This window comes from Mesoplodon densirostris, chromosome 13 (assembly GCF_025265405.1).
Source record: "Mesoplodon densirostris isolate mMesDen1 chromosome 13, mMesDen1 primary haplotype, whole genome shotgun sequence".
Lineage (NCBI taxonomy): Eukaryota > Metazoa > Chordata > Mammalia > Artiodactyla > Ziphiidae > Mesoplodon > Mesoplodon densirostris.
In genome coordinates this window covers 72,606,987-72,624,316 of record NC_082673.1, presented here as the reverse complement: position 1 = coordinate 72,624,316, position 17,330 = coordinate 72,606,987, and the positions used below count along the sequence as shown (strand labels likewise).

The 17,330-nt window shown below is 39.0% G+C and overlaps 1 protein-coding gene across 1 annotated transcript in view; it reads left to right on the top strand.

The window, feature by feature from the left end:
* The window catches only part of EXT1 (exostosin glycosyltransferase 1), a 304,394-nt gene that overhangs the window by 268,098 nt on the left and 18,966 nt on the right, over positions 1-17,330 (top strand). Inside the window, exons 5-7 of the mRNA XM_060116236.1 lie at positions 13,222-13,354; positions 15,775-15,893; positions 17,144-17,239. Of these exons, the coding sequence (XP_059972219.1) occupies positions 13,222-13,354; positions 15,775-15,893; positions 17,144-17,239 (348 nt within the window). The remainder of the gene's footprint in view (positions 1-13,221; positions 13,355-15,774; positions 15,894-17,143; positions 17,240-17,330) is intronic.

Genomic DNA, 17,330 nt, shown 5'->3' with positions numbered 1-17,330 from the left:
TTGAAATATTTTCTTTGGAAAAGTTATTACTGCTCCAGAAGCTAATGTAATTGGGAGTATACACTATGCTAAGTCTGAAAAATACCAAGAAAACTGAAGTCATCCTGTTTTGTGCCATTGCTGTTGTCTTGCAATCCTGGGTACCAGAGCCAACTCTGGTCATACCCCAGGCACACTGTAGGGCTTACCTACGCTGAGCCTAGCCTGGGCCTCCTGCTTTTGCGGGGCCAGGCTCTATCACGGTGTCCTCTTGTAAATGGGGTGTGTCGTTTTCATCCTGGAACTAATTGAAAAGGGCTGTTTAGGACCCAGGTCCCCCCATGAAAGGGAAGAGGGTAGAATGCCTTCCAAGGACTTCCTTATTACAAGCAAATTTCTCTTATTCCTCCAAAAGCACTCTCCTCAATGAAAATTGATTGGGTTTTTACTTCTGTACATAGCAGCAGATTTGAATATGTAATAAATTCGAACCTTTTCTTTGATCCTGTTTTCCGTCTAAGACCCTTCCTAGGCCCTTCTTAAGGAAAGTTGAATGTCACTTGTTGGGGGTTTTGTTTGTTTGTTTGCTTTTTAGAATGAGTGCTTTTTATCATAGAAGTGCATATTCCTTTTAGAAAATAATAGAAAACACTTATAGCACAAAAATAAAATAATCTACCCATACAAATCACTATTGACATATATACACACACATAAACACATACATATTCATTTTTTTCTATGCAAGTTCATAAATATGTTGTCATTTTTAATTTAAAGAGGAGTCTTTCTATACTTAGTTTATAACCTGTTTTTTCTGCTTAATAATTATTCCTAGTATCTCATTAGATTTTTCTACAATTATTTTAATGGCTATATAATATTCCATTCATGATGTCACTTTATTCTGTTAAGTAATCCCCAGTTTGAGGCTATTAAAATTGTTTCTGGTTTTTCATTATTATATACATCATTGAAGCTAATAGCCTCAGTGCCAAGTTGTTGTGCAGATTCAAGATTACTTCCTTAGGATAAATTCCTTGAATTCAAAGTCCTGGTTCAAACAATATGTCAAATGCTAAGATTTCGAATATGAACTGTCAATTTTCCTGCAATAGAATTCAACTAATTTATATTCCATCCAGCTTATATGAGAGAACCTATTTTAATTATATTTATTTTTTTCACTTTCACCATATTGGACATTATATCCTTAAAAATGATAAATCATTATTTTCTTAAGATCTTAGTAAGAATGAATATTTTTGTATGTTTCTTGCTCAGGCAGCTCACAAAGAAAGAAATAGAAATGGCCACAATGTTGTCCCACTTTTCTCATTAATTTTTAAGAGCTTATTAGATTTAAAAAGATTAACCTTTGATTCTTTTGTAGCAAATATTTTCCCCCAGTTTGTGGTAGGCTTTCTGTTTTGTTTATCATGGGGAATCTTTTCATCTGCAGCTTTTCCATTTGCTACTGTTTAGAAAGGACTTTTTGACCCATAATTTTATTTATGTGCAACACACATACACATTAGTATTTTCTAGTACTTTCATGGTTAAGTTTTTACATTTAACTATTTAATCCAATTTACTTTTATATATGGTCTGTGTTGAAAAAGCTAAACTTTTTTTTTTTTTTGACAAATTTTCCTGCAGTTGCTCCAATACATTTCCTTTTTTTTTTTTTTTTTTTTTTTTGCCATACCACACAGCTTATGGGATCTTAGTTCCCAGACCAGGGATTGAATCCAGGCCCTCGGCAGTGAGAGCACAGAGTCCTAACCACTGGACTGCCAGGGAATTCCCCTGATATATTTCTTGGGTTATTCTTTCCTCAGTGTTTTCACATGCCACTTTTATGCATCTTTGGCCATACACCCAGACCACATTTTTTCACCCTATATTCCATCCCTAGTGAACCTCTATTTATTTAACCAATCTGCTATTGTTGACTATTAATGTTGTTTCTAATTATTTCTTTTTTAAAGATAGAGATATCTTTATCCAACCAATGCCCTTCTACATGTATCTTAGACTATGTCTTTATTTCTTTAGATGGAGTCCTTGAAATGAGATTATTCAACCCAAGAGTCCAGGCATGACTAAGGCTCATGATAGGTATTGCCAAATTACTCTTCAAAGAGGTTGAATCAATCTAGATTCTCACAGGCCATCTGGGGGACACCCTCTCTTACTGTATCCTTGTCAGCCTTCAGAATCATAATTAAAACACACACATACACAGCTTTGTTAATTCGTCAGATGAAAGATGGTATCTCATTAATTACATTTCTTTTGAATATGGTTTATTGCATAGCTCTGGTCTCTTGCCTATTAAGTTAGCAGTACTCAATTATCTTATAATAACAGCTGGATGTGTTATATTCATCAGCATAGGCTCTTAAGTCAAGCTGCTTTCATCTCTGTGCCTGGAAAGCCGCCTTCCCCTTCGATTTGAGCCATGCAGTTCTTTAGAGACACGGTTTTTTTGGTTTGTTTTTTTTTCTTAATAGATCTTTATTGGAGTATAATTGCTTCACAATACTGTGTTAGTTTCTGTTGTACAACAAAGTGAATCAGCCATACGCATACGTATGTCCCCATATCCCCTCCCTCTTGAGCCTCCCTCCCACCCTCCCTATCCCACCCCTCTAGGTCATCACAAAGCATCGAGCTGATCTCCCTGTGCTATGTGGTTGCTTCCCACTAGCTATCTGTTTTACATTTGGTAGTGTATAAATGTCCATGCCACTCTCTCACATTGTCCCAGCTTACCCTTCCCCCTCCCTGTGTCCTCAAGTCCATTCTCTACATCTGTGTCTTTATTCCTCTCCTGCCCCTAGGTTCTTCAGAACCATTTTTTTTTTTTAGATTCCATATATATGTGTTAGCATACGGTATTTGTTTTTCTCCTTCTGACTTACTTCACTCTGTATGACAGACTCAAGGTCCATCCACCTCACTACAAATAACTCAATTTCATTTCTTTTTATGGCTGAGTAATATTCCACTGTATACATCTGCCACATCTTCTTTAGCTATTCATCTGTTGATGGACACTTAAATTGCGTCCATGTCCTGGCTATTATAAATAGTGCTGCAGTGAACATTGTGCTACATGTCTCTCTCTCTCTCTCTTTTTTTTTTTAATTTTTGAATTTTATTTTATTTATTTTTTTTATACAGCAGGTTCTTATTAGTTAACCACTGTATACATATTAGTGTATATATGTCAATCCCACTCTCACAATTCATCCCACCACACCCCTCCGCCACTTTCCCACCTTGGTGTTCATACGTTTGTTCTCTACATCTGTGTCTCTATTTCTGCCCTGCAAACCAGTTCATCTGTACCACTTTCTTAGGTTCCACATGTATGCATTAATATACGATATTTGTTTTTCTCTTTCTGACTTACTTCACTCTGTATGACAGTCTCTAGATCAATCCACGTCTCTACAAATGACCCAATTTCGTTCCTTTTTATGGCTGAGTAATATTCCATTGTATATAGGCACCACATCTTCTTTATCCATTTGTCTGTCAGTGGACATTTAAGTTGCTTCCATGACCTGGCTATTGTGAATAGGGCTGCAATGAACATTGGGGTGCATGTGTCTTTTTGAATTATGGTTTTCTCTGGGTATATGCCCAGTAGTGGGATTGCTGGGTAATATGGTAATTCTATTTTTAGTTTTTTAAGGAATCTCCATACTGTTCTACATAGTGGCTGTATCAATTTACATTCCCATCAACACTGCAGGAGTGTTCCCTTTTCTCCACACCTTCTCCAGCATTTGTTGTTTCTAGATTTTCTGATGATGCCCATTCTAACTGGTGTGAGGTGATACCTCATTGTAGTTTTGATTTTCATTTCTCTAATAATTAGTGATGTTGAGCAGCTTTTCATGTGCTTCTTGGCCATCTGCATGTCTTCTTTGGAGAAATGTCTATTTAGGTCTTCTGCCCATTTATGATTGGGTTGTTTGTTTTTTTAATATTGAGCTGCATGAGCTGCTTATATATTTTAGAGATTAATCCTTTGTCTGTTGATTCGCTTGCAAATATCTTCTCCCATTCTGAGGGTTGTCTTTTTGTCTTGTTTGTAGTTTCCTTTGCTTTGCAAAAGCTTTTAAGTTTCATTAGGTCCCATTTGTTTATTTTTGTTTTATTGCCATTACTCTAGGAGGTGGATCAAAAAAGATCTTGCTGTGATTTATGTCAAAGAGTGTTCTTCCTATATTTTCCTCTAAGAGTTTTATGGTGTCCAGTCTTACATTAGGTCTCTAATCCATTTTGAGTTTATTTCTGTGTATGGTGTTAGGGAGTGTTCTAATTTCATTCTTTTACATGTAGCTGTCCAGTTTTCCCAGCAGCAGTTATTGAAGAGGCTGTCTTTTTTCCATTGTATATCCTTGCCTCCTTTGTCATAGATTAGTTGACCATAGGTGTGTGGGTTTATCTCTGGGCTTTCTATCCTGTTCCATTGATCTATATTTCTGTTTTTGTTCCAGTACCATATTGTCTTGATTACTGTAGCTTTGTAGTATAGTCTGAACTCAGGGAGTCTGATTCCTCCAGCTCTGTTTTTTTTCCTCAACACTACTTTGGCTATGCGGCGTCTTTTGTGTCTCCATACAAATTGTAAGATTTTTTGTTCTAGTTCTGTAAAAAATGCCATTGGTAGTTTGATAGGGATTGCATTGAATCTATAAATTGCTTTGGGTAGTATAGTCATTTTCACAATATTGATTCTTCCAATCCAAGAACATGGTATATCTCTCCGTCTGTTTGTATCATCTTTAATTTCTTTCATCAGTGTCTTATAGTTTTCTGCACACAGGTCTTTTTTCTCCCTAGGTAGGTTTATTCCTAGGTATTTTATTCTTTTTGTTGCAGTGGTAAATGGGAGTGTGTCCTTAATTTCTCTTTCAGATTTTTTATCATTAGTGTATAGGAATGCAAGAGATTCCTGTGCATTAATTTTATATCCTGCAACTTTACCAAATTCATTGATTAGCTCTAGTAGTTTTCTGGTGGCATCTTTAGGATTCTCTGTGTATAGTATTATGTCATCTGCAAACAGTGAAAGTTTTACTTCTTCTTTTCTAATTTGTATTCCTTTTATTTCTTTTTCTTCTCTAATTGCCATGGCTAGGACTTCCAAAACTATGTTGAATAATAGTGGCAAGGGTGGTCATCCTTGTCTTGTTCCTGATCCTAGCAGAAATGTTTTTAGTTTTTCACCATTGGGTATGATGCTTGCTGTGAGTTTGTCATATATGGCCTTTATTATGTTGAGGTAGGTCCCCTATATGCCCGTTTTCTGGAGAGTTTTTATCATAAATGGAGAGTGAATTTTGTCAGAAGCTTTCTCTGCATCTATTGAGATGATCATATGGTTTTTATACCTTAATTTGTTAATGTGGTGTATCACATTGATTGATTTGAATATATTGAAGAATCCTTGGGATAAATCCCACTTGATCATGGTGTATGATCCTTTTACTGTGTTGTTGGATTCTGTCTGCTGGTATTTTGTTCAGGATTTTTGCATCTATGTTCATCAGTGATATTGGTCTGTAATTTTCTTTTTTTGTGAGACCTTTTTCTGGTTTTGGTATCAGGGTGATGGTGGCTTCGTAGAATGAAGTTGGTAGTGTTTCTCCCTCTGCAATTTTTTGGAAGAGTTTGAGAAAGATCGGTGTTAGCTCTTCTCTAAATGTTTGATAGAATTTTCCTGTGAAGCCATCTGGTCCTGGACTTTTGTTTGTTGGAAGATTTTAAATTACAGTTTCAATTCCATTACTTGTCATAGTCCTGTTTATATTTTCTGATTCTTCCTGGTTCAGTCTTGGAAAATCGTACGTTTCCAAGAATTTGTCCATTTCTTCGTGGTTGTCCATTTTATTGCCATATAGTTGATTGTAGTCTCTTATAATCCTTTGTATTTCTGTGGTGTCAGTTGCGATTTCTCCTTTTTCATTTCTAACTTTATTGATTTGCATTCTATCTCTTTTTTTTCTTGATGAGTCTGGCTAAGGGTTTATCAATTTTTTTATCTTCTCAAAGAACCAGCTTTTAGTTTTATTGATCTTTGCTGTTGTTTTCTTCATTTCTATTTCATTTATTTCTGCTCTGATCTTTATGATTTCTTTCTTTCTACTGACTCTGGGTTTTCTTTGTTCTTCTTTCTCTAGTTGTTTTAAATGTAGGATTAGATTGTTTATTTGAGATTTTTCTTGTTTCTTGAGGTGAGATTGAATTGCTATAAAATTCCCTCAAAAGCAAAACTGCTTTTGCTGCGTCCCATAGGTTTGGGTCGTCGTGTTTTCATTTTCATTTGTTTCTAGGTATTTTTTAATTTCTTCTTTGTTTTCTTCAGTGATCTCTTGATTATTTAGTAGTGCAGTGTTTAGCCTCCATGTATTTGTGTTTTTTACAGTTTTTTTTTCCTGTAATTGATTTCCAGTCTCACAGTGTTGTGGTCAGAGAAGATGCTTGATATGATTTCAATTTTCTTAAATTTTCCGAGGCTTGATGTGTGACCCAAGATGTGATGTGTCCTGGAGAATGTTCCGTGTGCATTTGAGAAGAAAGTGTATTCTGCCACTTTTGGGTGGAAATTCTATAAATATCAATTAAATCTATCTGTTCTATTATGTCATTTAAAGTATGTGTTTCCGTATTTATTTTCTGTTTGGATGATCTGTCCATTGGTGTAAGTGGGGTGTTAAAGTCCCCTACTATTATTGTGTTACTGTTGATTTCTCCTTTCATGGTTGTTAGCATTTGCCTTATGTATTGAGGTGCTCCTATGTTGGGTGCATAAACATTTATAATTGTTATATCTTCTTGGATTGATCCCTTGATCACTGTGTAGTGTCCCTCATCTCTTGTAACAGTCTTTATTTTAAAGTCTATTTTATCTGATACGAGAATTGCTACTCCAGCTTTCTTTTGATTTCCATTTGCATGGAATATCTTTTTCCATCCCTTCACTTTCAGTCTGTATGTGTCCATAAGTCTGAAGTGGGTCTCTTGTAGACAGCATATATATTGGTCTTGTTTTTGTATCCATTCAGTCAGTCTGTGTCTTTTGGTTAGGGCATTTAATCTATTTACATTCAAGGTTATTATCGATATGTATGTTCCTATTACCATTTTCTTAATTGTTTTGGGTTTGTTTTTGTGGGTCTTCTTCTTCTCTTGTGTTTCCCACCTAGAGAAGTGTCTTTAGCATTTTTTGTAAAGCTGATTTAGTGGTGCTGAATTCTCTTAACTTTTGCTTGTCTGAAAAGCTTTTGAGTTCTCTGTCGAATCTGAATGAGATCCTTGCTGAGTAGAGTAATCTTGGTTGTAGTTTTTTCTCTTTCATCACTTTAAGTATATCCTGCCACTCCCTTTTGGCCTGCTGAGTTTCTGCTGAAAAATCAGCTGATAACCTTATGGGGATTCCTTTGTATGTTATTTTTTGTTTTTCCCTTGCTGCTTTTAATATTTTTTCTTTAAATTTAATTTTTGTTAGTTTGATTAATGTGTGTCTTGGTGTGTTTTTCCTAGGGTTTGTCCTGTATGGGACTCTGTGCTTCCTGGACTTGGGTGACTATTTCCTTTCCCATGTTAGGCAAGTTTTCAACTATAATCTCTTCAAATATTTTCTCAGACCCTTTCTTTTTCTCTTCTTCTGGGGCCCCTATAATTTGAATGTTGGTGCTTTTAGCATTGTCCCATATGTCTCTGAGATTGTCTTCAATTCTTTTCATTCTTTTTTCTTTATTCTGCTCCTTGGCAGTTATTTCCACCATTTTATCTTCCTGCTCATTTATTTGTTCTGCCTCAGTTATTCTGTTATTGATTCCTTCTAGTGTATTTTTCATTTCAATTATGGTGTTGTTGATCTCTGTTTGTTTGTTCTTTAGTTCTTCTATATCTTTATTAAACATTTCTTGTATTGTCTCAATCCACTCCTCCATTCTATTTCCCAGATCCTTATCATCTTTGCTATCATTACTCGAGTCTTTTTCAGGTAGATTGCCTATTTCCTCCTCATTTATTTGGTCTTGTAGGTTTTTACCTTGCTCCTTCATCTGTGACATATTTTTTTGCCCTCTCTCTCTCTCTTTTTTTTTTTTTTTGAGTGGGATTGTGTTCCTGTCTTATTGGTTGTTTGGCCTGTGGATTCCCAACACTGGAGTTTGTAGGCTATTGGGTAGAGCTGGGTCTTGATGCTGAGATGAGGACCTCTGTGAGACCTCAGTCCGATGAATATTCCCTGAGGTCTGAGGTTCTCTGTTAGTCCAGTGGTTTGGACTCAGAGCTCCCACCGCAGGATCTTTGGCTCAGTCCCCTGCTTGTGAACCAAGATCCTGCAAGCCTTGTGGGGTGGCAAAAAAAAAAAAAAAAGGGAGAACATAACAAAGTAAAAAATAAAATTAGACTAGGAAACTAACAGATATGTTAGAAAGAATATGAAAATAAAAATATAGGTGAATCAACAACCGAAAGGTACAGTAGTACCACAATAGTGAAAAAGAGGAGGAGGGGGAAAAAAAGTTGGGGGAAGCCTTGGTTGTGGAGGGTGGGGCCTAAGCAAGGGTGAGGTTTGGGCCAATGCTCAGTACCCGTAGGGCTGGAAAAGGCCCTGGGGCCTGTGAGAAGTTGGGCTTAGGCTGAAGGAACAGAGGGGGCCTAGCTGTGCCCCCCACCCTGGTCTCAGAGGACAGGGGACCTCACCTGGGAGCCCAGCAGGCTTCCTGGGCTTGAGTGGCCGGGGCAAATGCCCTCCTCTCCTCTCCCGCTCCTCTGGTCCCAGTTGGCCCCTCCTGCCTGCCTCTCCTGATCTCCCCTGGCCTCCCTCCTATGCCCCCAGGACCAATGTGGCTGGGGGCAGGGGGGACCTTGGAAGGCACGGGAATGGCCTGGGAGCTCAGCAGGCTCCCCAGGCCCGAGTGGGTGGGGCAAACACCCTCCTATGCCCCCAAGGACCCAGGCGGCCTGGAGCACAGTTGTTTTTAGAACACTCTAACCATGTACTTCATTCAAATTTATTGCAACTGACAAAAACTCCTCATATAGTTCCAATATTGGATTTTAACAATTTGACCTCTCAACTGAATTGCATGAGAGATACCATCCAGTTTCCCTTTTTAATCCAGAGCTTAGATTACCCCAGGATCCAATGTAAACAGAAAAGCAGAGAAAAATAGCAGAAAATGCCATCCACATACCCAGATAAACAGCCAATATGTTCATAAGAACGATTTAACTATCACAAATCAGAAATTCCTACTTGAGATAATATGTCCTTCAGTTCCTGCTGGAGTGCCTATGGTCAGGGTAATGCAGCATTACCCTTGGACAACATACATTTGAAGATCCCTTGCTTTGGGGATGCTCTACCCGGAGACTCTTTCTTCCTTACCTGATGTATTCTGAGTCACAGGAAGGGAATTACTTGCTCTTTGGTGATTATGAGCCTTAGAGTTGTAGGTAGTGCTTAGATACCATTGGAAACAGGACACCTCTTTCTTTCCAACGCCAGGGTCAAGTTGTTAGTACATTCAACTCTGCTGCACTCTCTCCTACTTGGGATTTGCCTAGTATTTCTAGTCTGCTTGAAGCTTCCTAATTCTGCTTCTTGGAATTAAGGAGCTATTTAATAAGAGCTAGGCTCTTTGGAGCTCATTTTTTGGTGCAAATTGAGAAGTAATGATAGAGACAATGATCAAATACTGCAAAGACAGTGTTCTTGGATTCCATTATGTGTCAGAATACTGCACAACAGTAACCTGGTACTAAGGATTGAACCTTAGGAGCTCAGTCAGAATCAGGCTGAGCAAAAGAAAACGGCCTGCAATTGTAATGACATATGAAAACAGCTCCATGCTTTGCATGGAAATAATTGCACTATTGTTGGACATTTAGGATAAGTAAACCATGAATGCTAATAATAATATGGAAAGCTCTATAATATATAATATCTGTGATAGTATAGCTGTGTAAAAATAGAAATGGAAAAATCCATGCCTAGAAAATGAACACAGGAATGAATTATTTTTTTAAAAATCAAGTCTTAAGTATGAAGATTTAGGCAACTTTTATGAAGGGTTCTCTGTTTCTCTCTTCACTTATCTAACCATATGCACATTCAGACCATAGTATTATCGATGCTGTTGTATAATGAAAGTTTAAAATCAGTGAGAGAATAGAAATAGATTTTGCTTTGGTTTGGAATGAGGTGGCATATGGTAGTGCTGCGTGTATTAGGCAACAGTGTATTGGTCAAAAGACAGAGTCAGGGCTTCCCTGGTGGTGCAGTGGTTGAGAGTCTGCCTGCCAATGCAGGGGACACGGGTTCGTGCCCCGGTCTGGGAAGATCCCACATGCCGCGGAGCGGCTGGGCCCGTGAGCCATGGCCGCTGGGCCTGCACATCCGGAGCCTGTGCTCCGCAACGGGAGAGGCCACAGCAGTGAGAGGCCCGCATACCGCAAAAAAAAAAAAAAAAAAAAAGACAGTCAAGGCCACCTAGAATGACTGGAACCTATAATCAATTGTCCATTATTTTAAAAATAGATGGCACATAAAAATGAAAAATAAGGAGCCTGTCATTCTTCCCTTTGAATTTGTGTTAATAAGAAATATCATCCTTATTGAGGGTGCCATTTGGGGCTGTAAGGAAAAAAATTTTGTGTAAATTTTTTGTGCCTGTGTTTGCGTGTATGTATGTGTTGATTTTCTTTATAGTGTCCAACGTTTCAATATGATGTCTTTGTTCACAGCATTTGAGAGTGAGTACTAAGGGCCCTGAAAGGCTCCTGGGAGCTGTCCAGTGTAGCAATAGGGAGAATTGGACATTAGGAGAGGGACAAAATGACCTTTCTATTTGGTGAAATGAGATCCATACTCTGTCAATCTTTTGGTAAGGCAAGTTGATATCAACCTTTCAGGAAGACATTTGGTAATACATATGAACAGCCTTTAAAGTGTTCATACCCTTTGACAAAATCCTAAAGCATCGGTCCTAAATGTGGAAAGTTTTAACTCATAAATATGTTCATTGCTTTGCATGGAAATAATTGCACTATTGTTGGACATTTAGGATAAGTAAACCATGAATGCTATTAATAGTATGGAAAGATCTATAATATATAATATCTGTGATATAATATATAATATCTGTGATAATATCTGTGATTACATGGAAAAATCCATGCCTAGAAAATGAACCACAGGAATGAGATTTTTTTAAAAATTCAAGTCTTAAGTATGAAGATTTAGGCAACTTTTCCTAACAGATTCTGAAACGTTGTTATAATTAATGTGATATTTTACTGCTTATTACGTATGAGGATAGTAAGTCATAAAGGTGGCCAATTGCTTGACCTGAGTTAAATTCAACATTTGCTATTGCTCTTATACCTCTGCTGATATTGCCCTGTTTGAAGAGAATATAAAATGCTTTTTGATACTTCAGAGGAATACTATAACTTATCATATCCTTGACTTCAAGAAGATGAAATGTTATGATACTGAATCAAAAAGAGTCAATGACATTGAGAATCACACCACCCAGAGACCCAAAGTGAATAGGGACCCAATTTGTGACATCTCTGAGTTCCATGTCACTTGTATGTAGGTCGGATTTATGACACCGTCCATTGTCAATGTTTTCTGTGTCTTGATATCCAAACTTATTTAAGCAACCACATGCTAGAAGAGACATAAATTTGGAAAGCAAAAAAAGGGAGAATCTAAATGAAAACCTATAAAGGAAAATAAGTAGACAGTAGAATTGGAAGGTACAAATAATTAAAAACTGGAATAAATGGTGTACAAAGTGAAATTGCTAGCCATGTAAAATCCCTTCACAACCATGACAATTTTCTTACAATTAATGCCTAGACAATTTTAACAATTTTAACACATTTCTGTTGAACCACAAAGAGCAAACATTAACACTTGAGCAAGGTTCCTAAAATCTTCCCCTAATTAGAAACCTCTCCCAATCCATATAAAATGAGCAGTTTTGATCTGGGGAAAAGAGAAAATGCAGAAATCATTGAACTAAGATATTTGAGTTCTTCTAAATTTCCTCCTTGCTTCCTTCTCTCTCATTAAGAAATATAAACACAATAAGGTTTGCAAAGATAAATGCAGCTGATTTTATTACTTGTCTAGTCACCATGTGGGATGAGATGAGGGTGGTAATAACCTTAGCAAATAATACAACTCCATTTAAAATGGCCTGTACTTAAAATCACATTGCATTAAATGGGGACCTGGAAAATGATGATTTAGGTTTTAAATCTCTAAAGATATATGCCAGGCTTTTTTTTTTTTTTAAGTACAAAAAAATTGCTGAAAACATGAACTTCTGTATCAAGTTAATTATTTGCCGAATCATATCTTAATGAATGGATGGTATAATTACAAGAGTTTGAAAGTCCACTGTAAAGTGGACTAATCACATTCATCTGACAAATGATTCGGGATGGGAGAATGTTTGACTCTAAATGTAGAATTTAATGATCTGCAAGGTCTTCAAGTCCAAAGAAGCTAATGAACTAGCTTGGCTATCATTACTCTCCATATGCCATGGTTCTTGTCCTGTTATGTAGGATGTTTTGAGCAATTGTTAAGTCACTACTTTTTGAGATGAAAGGTAGAAAAACTTCAGCTAACTAGTACCCCAAAGTCCTACACTTGAATTTGAAAGGACAATGAGATATGTCAAGCAAATAAATCTGCCTCCTGAATTAAAGGAACAGATCAAAACCTCAGCTGCTTCGGGAATGTGCCGTGCCTTCCATGTGCTCCCAGCTCAGTCTCTATATGGACATCTCTGTGTCCTGAGAACAGATCTTCCTGATGTGGATCTGGAAGCGCTGCTAGATCTCAGCCATCAGGGAAACTCTCTACACACTCTAGTTTGACATGAGCATGGACTTATTATAGAAAGACAAGATAGAATTTATGGTGAAACTGCAGTTTAATTAGGAAATTGGATTAGCCATTATTCATCTCTTTCTCTCTCTCTCTCACTCTTTTCCATTGCTCTGTCGCTCTGTGTCAGAGAATCAGTGAAGAATCGGGTTGTTTCAGTGAAGAATCAGGTTGGGGGTGGGGGAGGAGACTCACTACTTTGAGTGCCATCAGCCCTCAAATTTGGATTGACTGTGTTCCTCATCTGATACTGTCAGTCTCCTCTCACCATGTGCCATGTTTTCATTTTCTAGATTATTCAGGACAGAATATTCAAGCACATATCCCGTAACAGTTTAATATGGAACAAACATCCTGGAGGATTGTTCGTCCTACCACAGTATTCATCTTATCTGGGAGATTTCCCTTACTACTATGCTAATTTAGGTAAGTGAGTGCCTTCCAGGGAGCTATTCTGGTTTACCCGCCAGGTGTCATCCAGAACTAAAGTCCCTTGATTTTTCGATTCCACCGCAGTGTCTTTGTAACATCCTGTGTTGGAGACTGCTTTCTAGAGCCCTGTCCTAAACGGTGTATCAAGGTCAAGAATTATAAATCCAGCAGAGTATTGCAAAGTGAAAAACTCCTTTCTTACCTGAGCCGCTGTACTTTACATTTAGCAGAGTCATTTCTTTTTGAGAAATAGGCTTCCCAAATTACAGATCATTTTGAACATGACAATGGGTTCACTATAATTTTAAGTCTCATCTTATATAAAATGGAGCTAGGAGAGCTCTCCCTACTTTTTTTTTTTCTCCACAATCCCAACTTCTCTGTCTCAGACCAAAGAAAAACCAAACTAATAAACGGAAAGGAAAATGATTTAAGAATATATAATAGGGGAGAAACGTATTCACTTCATTCAACATGTATTATGCTCCTCTTCTGGGCCATGTTAATGCAATGCTAGGTGGTAGAAATAAAAAGTCAAAGAAGATACAAGCTCTGTTCTCAAGCAGCTTTTAGTCTAGTCATTATGGGGAAAAGGGAACTAGCAGAGGGACGAAGCTTTGCAAAAGGCCGTTACCGCCATAGACATAGACGTATTTGGAGCCCCGTTCGCTCTGGTGTTAGTAACCTCTTGGACACTTCTCCTCATTCATAGTTCCAAATTTGAGAAACCCTGGGATAATAAAGCATCTTTCAAGTCGATATGGCAAAAAGACTCCCGATTTTTGTTTGGAGTTAGCAGAGTTAGCACATTAGAAGTGTGTAATTGATGCTTCTTAAACTGTTAGAGGAAAGTCTTAAAGCACTGACTTGTCCTCAAGGCTAAAAAAGGGAACCCCCTCCATCATATTTATTCTTCTTACTTGGCAAAGCCTTGAATGTGTATCTAGATAGTGGGAAAGCTAGCTTCTTTCTAACATGCAATTAAAGTACTCGTCGGATGGTATAATTTGCCCTGCAAAACGTTTGTATAATCCTTTGAGATATATATAGTCTGATTCTTACCTTTATCCAGTCACTACCAAAGCTTAACTTGAATGTCCCTGCACTGTCTTGTTCATCTTTAAAGTACTAAAATGTGAAATTAGTGGCTCTAAACTAATGAAGTTTTAGGAGCCTTTTTTTTTTTTTTTTTTTTTTTTTTTTTTTTGCGGTACGCGGGCCTCTCACTGTTGTGGCCTCTCCCGTCGTGGAGCACAGGCTCCGGACACGCAGGCTCAGCGGCCATGGCTCACGGGCCCAGCCGCTCCGCGGCATGTGGGATCTTCCCGGACTGGGACACGAACCCGCGTCCCCTGCATCGGCAGGCGGACTCCCAACCACTGCGCCACCAGGGAAGCCCTTAGGAACCTTTTTAACCTGTCTCCAATTTCTTAGTGGGTTCTCATGGAAAAACTCATTTTGCGGGAGAAGCCATCTCACTGCTTTCTCTTTGGTGGCAGTTGTTCTTTTGTACATTTATAGTACCTTTCCACCTCGGGCCTTAGAGCGCACAGTTGGCAGAGGTCTGGAGCACATACTTTTCCTCTCAGCTGTGTCACTGGTACACAAAGAAGAGATTCTTGGGCGTAGAGCAGCTTCTACTCTGACACGGTGGTGATGGTGATTCTGATAGCGGGAAGCTCGTGCTGAGTACTTGGCTGTCTGCAGGTCCCGTTCTAAGTGCTCTGTGTGCATTAACTCATTTAATGCTCATAACAACTCCATACCTTTGATACTGTTGCTGTCAGCCCCATCTCACAGCTGTGGAAGCACAGAGGGTTAAGTAATTTTTCCAGGACCCCACGACCCCTCAATGGTGGACCTGAGCTTCAGACATAGACATTCACGCTCTGGATGTTGTTCTTTTAACCTTTGCCACTTGCTAGTTATTATCTGAAATAGTATCCATCAGGCAAAAACCCCTTAACTATACAATTAAGAGTAAGACAGATGCAAATATCCTGGAAGAGAGAGCACGTTTACAAAAATCCATCCTAAGACGTAAGTAACTAGAGTTAGACCCTTTCTTGGGTAGAGAGTGGTGAGTAGTGGCGTGTGTGCGTAATTAGACTTTGGGTGCCTAAGAAGCAGAAGGGAGATCAAAGATGCATCCCCAAGGGAGGAAGGAAACGACTATCAAAGGAAGAATCTGGAAATGGGCATTGAACTGTAAATCATCCAGCTCCCTAGACTCAGGCAGCAGTTAACTAGGAGCTTTTCACCTTGTTTTTGTTCGGTCAGGACACAAGAGGCAGAGGAAAAATACACTAGAAGGGAACATCAGCTCCAGGGCGGGGCGGTGGAGCAGAGAGGACTAATTTCCTAAGTCTTGTTTTTCAGTGCTTCATCAGGCCTCTCTGCCCTTTCTGTTTCAGGTTTAAAGCCCCCCTCCAAATTCACTGCAGTCATCCACGCGGTGACCCCCCTGGTCTCTCAGTCCCAGCCAGTGTTGAAACTCCTCGTGGCTGCAGCCAGATCCCAGTACTGTGCTCAGGTGAGTGGTGGTGTTGACCATGATGCCTGCCTCCTCCTGCTCAGTGGACCAGAGACCCCCAGCCCTCCCCGTTCCTTCCCGGCTACACACTGTGCTCCCGGGGCCCCATTACTCCCCTTTCCTTTGTCACGCCTCGTTACGCACTTTTCATCAGCTTAGAGGTTCTTGGAAGTGAAATCTGGTACAGGCAAGGGGTGGGTTACAAAGAGGTCTTGGCCCTGGGATAAAGTTAAATATTGGGTTGGCCCAAAAGTTCATTCGGGTTCTTCTAACATCTTTCGGAAAGACCTGAGCGAACTTTTTGGCCAACCCGATATATACCAATACACTCTTTAAAGAATACATAGGCACATTATTTCATTTTTACGTGTCAGAGTGATAAAGGAACATCAGAAGGGCCACAGAAAACTAAGTTTCCACAGCAGAAACCAATTCGTTGGTGTCAGGAGGCGTCAACTTTTCTTTCACGGCCACCGTGACTAATTATAAAATAGGGAAAGGAAGATGATACCTATGGTAATAATGTTTTCCAAATTAGTATCGCTCTCGTACTCTTAACGGTAGTTTTTCTGAATTGTAAATTACACAAGAAGGTTTACACACGACAAAAGAATGGAATCACATGGAAGTATGCATTTTGGAGCTAAACGTCGTTTTTATTGGAAATCACAGGATCACAGGAAATCAGCAGCCATCCTGGAGAATCCAGAACATGAGCTCACGCCAGTCCTATCTTGAATTCTCTTCTTTCTCCCATGTTGCCTGGTGTAGCGTGAATGCATAGCACACGTTCAGTGTGCATTTTTATTCAGCTGGATCAGGGTTGTTATCTTACTCGTCATCATAAGACATCAGAATTCAGGAAAACAATTTGTTAAAAACCAGCAACCCTGAAATGACTTCTTTCCTCCCCAGCTTTGTCCTACCCCCTTGACACAGTTTTCCTTAAGTTACTCCTTTTGTCCCCTCTCTTTGGTTGTTAAGAGTGATGGGGTTCTGAGGGTTGTATAGGAGTGGACTCACTTTTATTTTTTTAATTTTTATTGGAGGATAGTTGATTTACAATCTTGTGTTAGTTTCAGGTGTACAGAGTGGAGTGGACTCACTTTAAATTCAGTTTTGAGGTCTGCCATCCTGCCTTGCTTATATCCCCATCTCCTCTCTCTCTGTCTGTAAGAAGAAACTTTGGGTTGGAGGCCTATGTAAATCTAGCCTTACCAAGCCATCTCATGACCCCCTGTCCCTTTCAGATCATAGTTCTATGGAATTGTGACAAGCCTCTCCCAGCCAAACACCGCTGGCCTGCCACTGCCGTGCCTGTCATCGTGATTGAAGGAGAAAGCAAGGTAGGACCAGAGGAGACTTCACTGTGGAATCAGTGTGGAATCTTTGTGTCTTCAGTGGGGCACCATGGGTGTTGGTCTTAGCCGTCTTCCT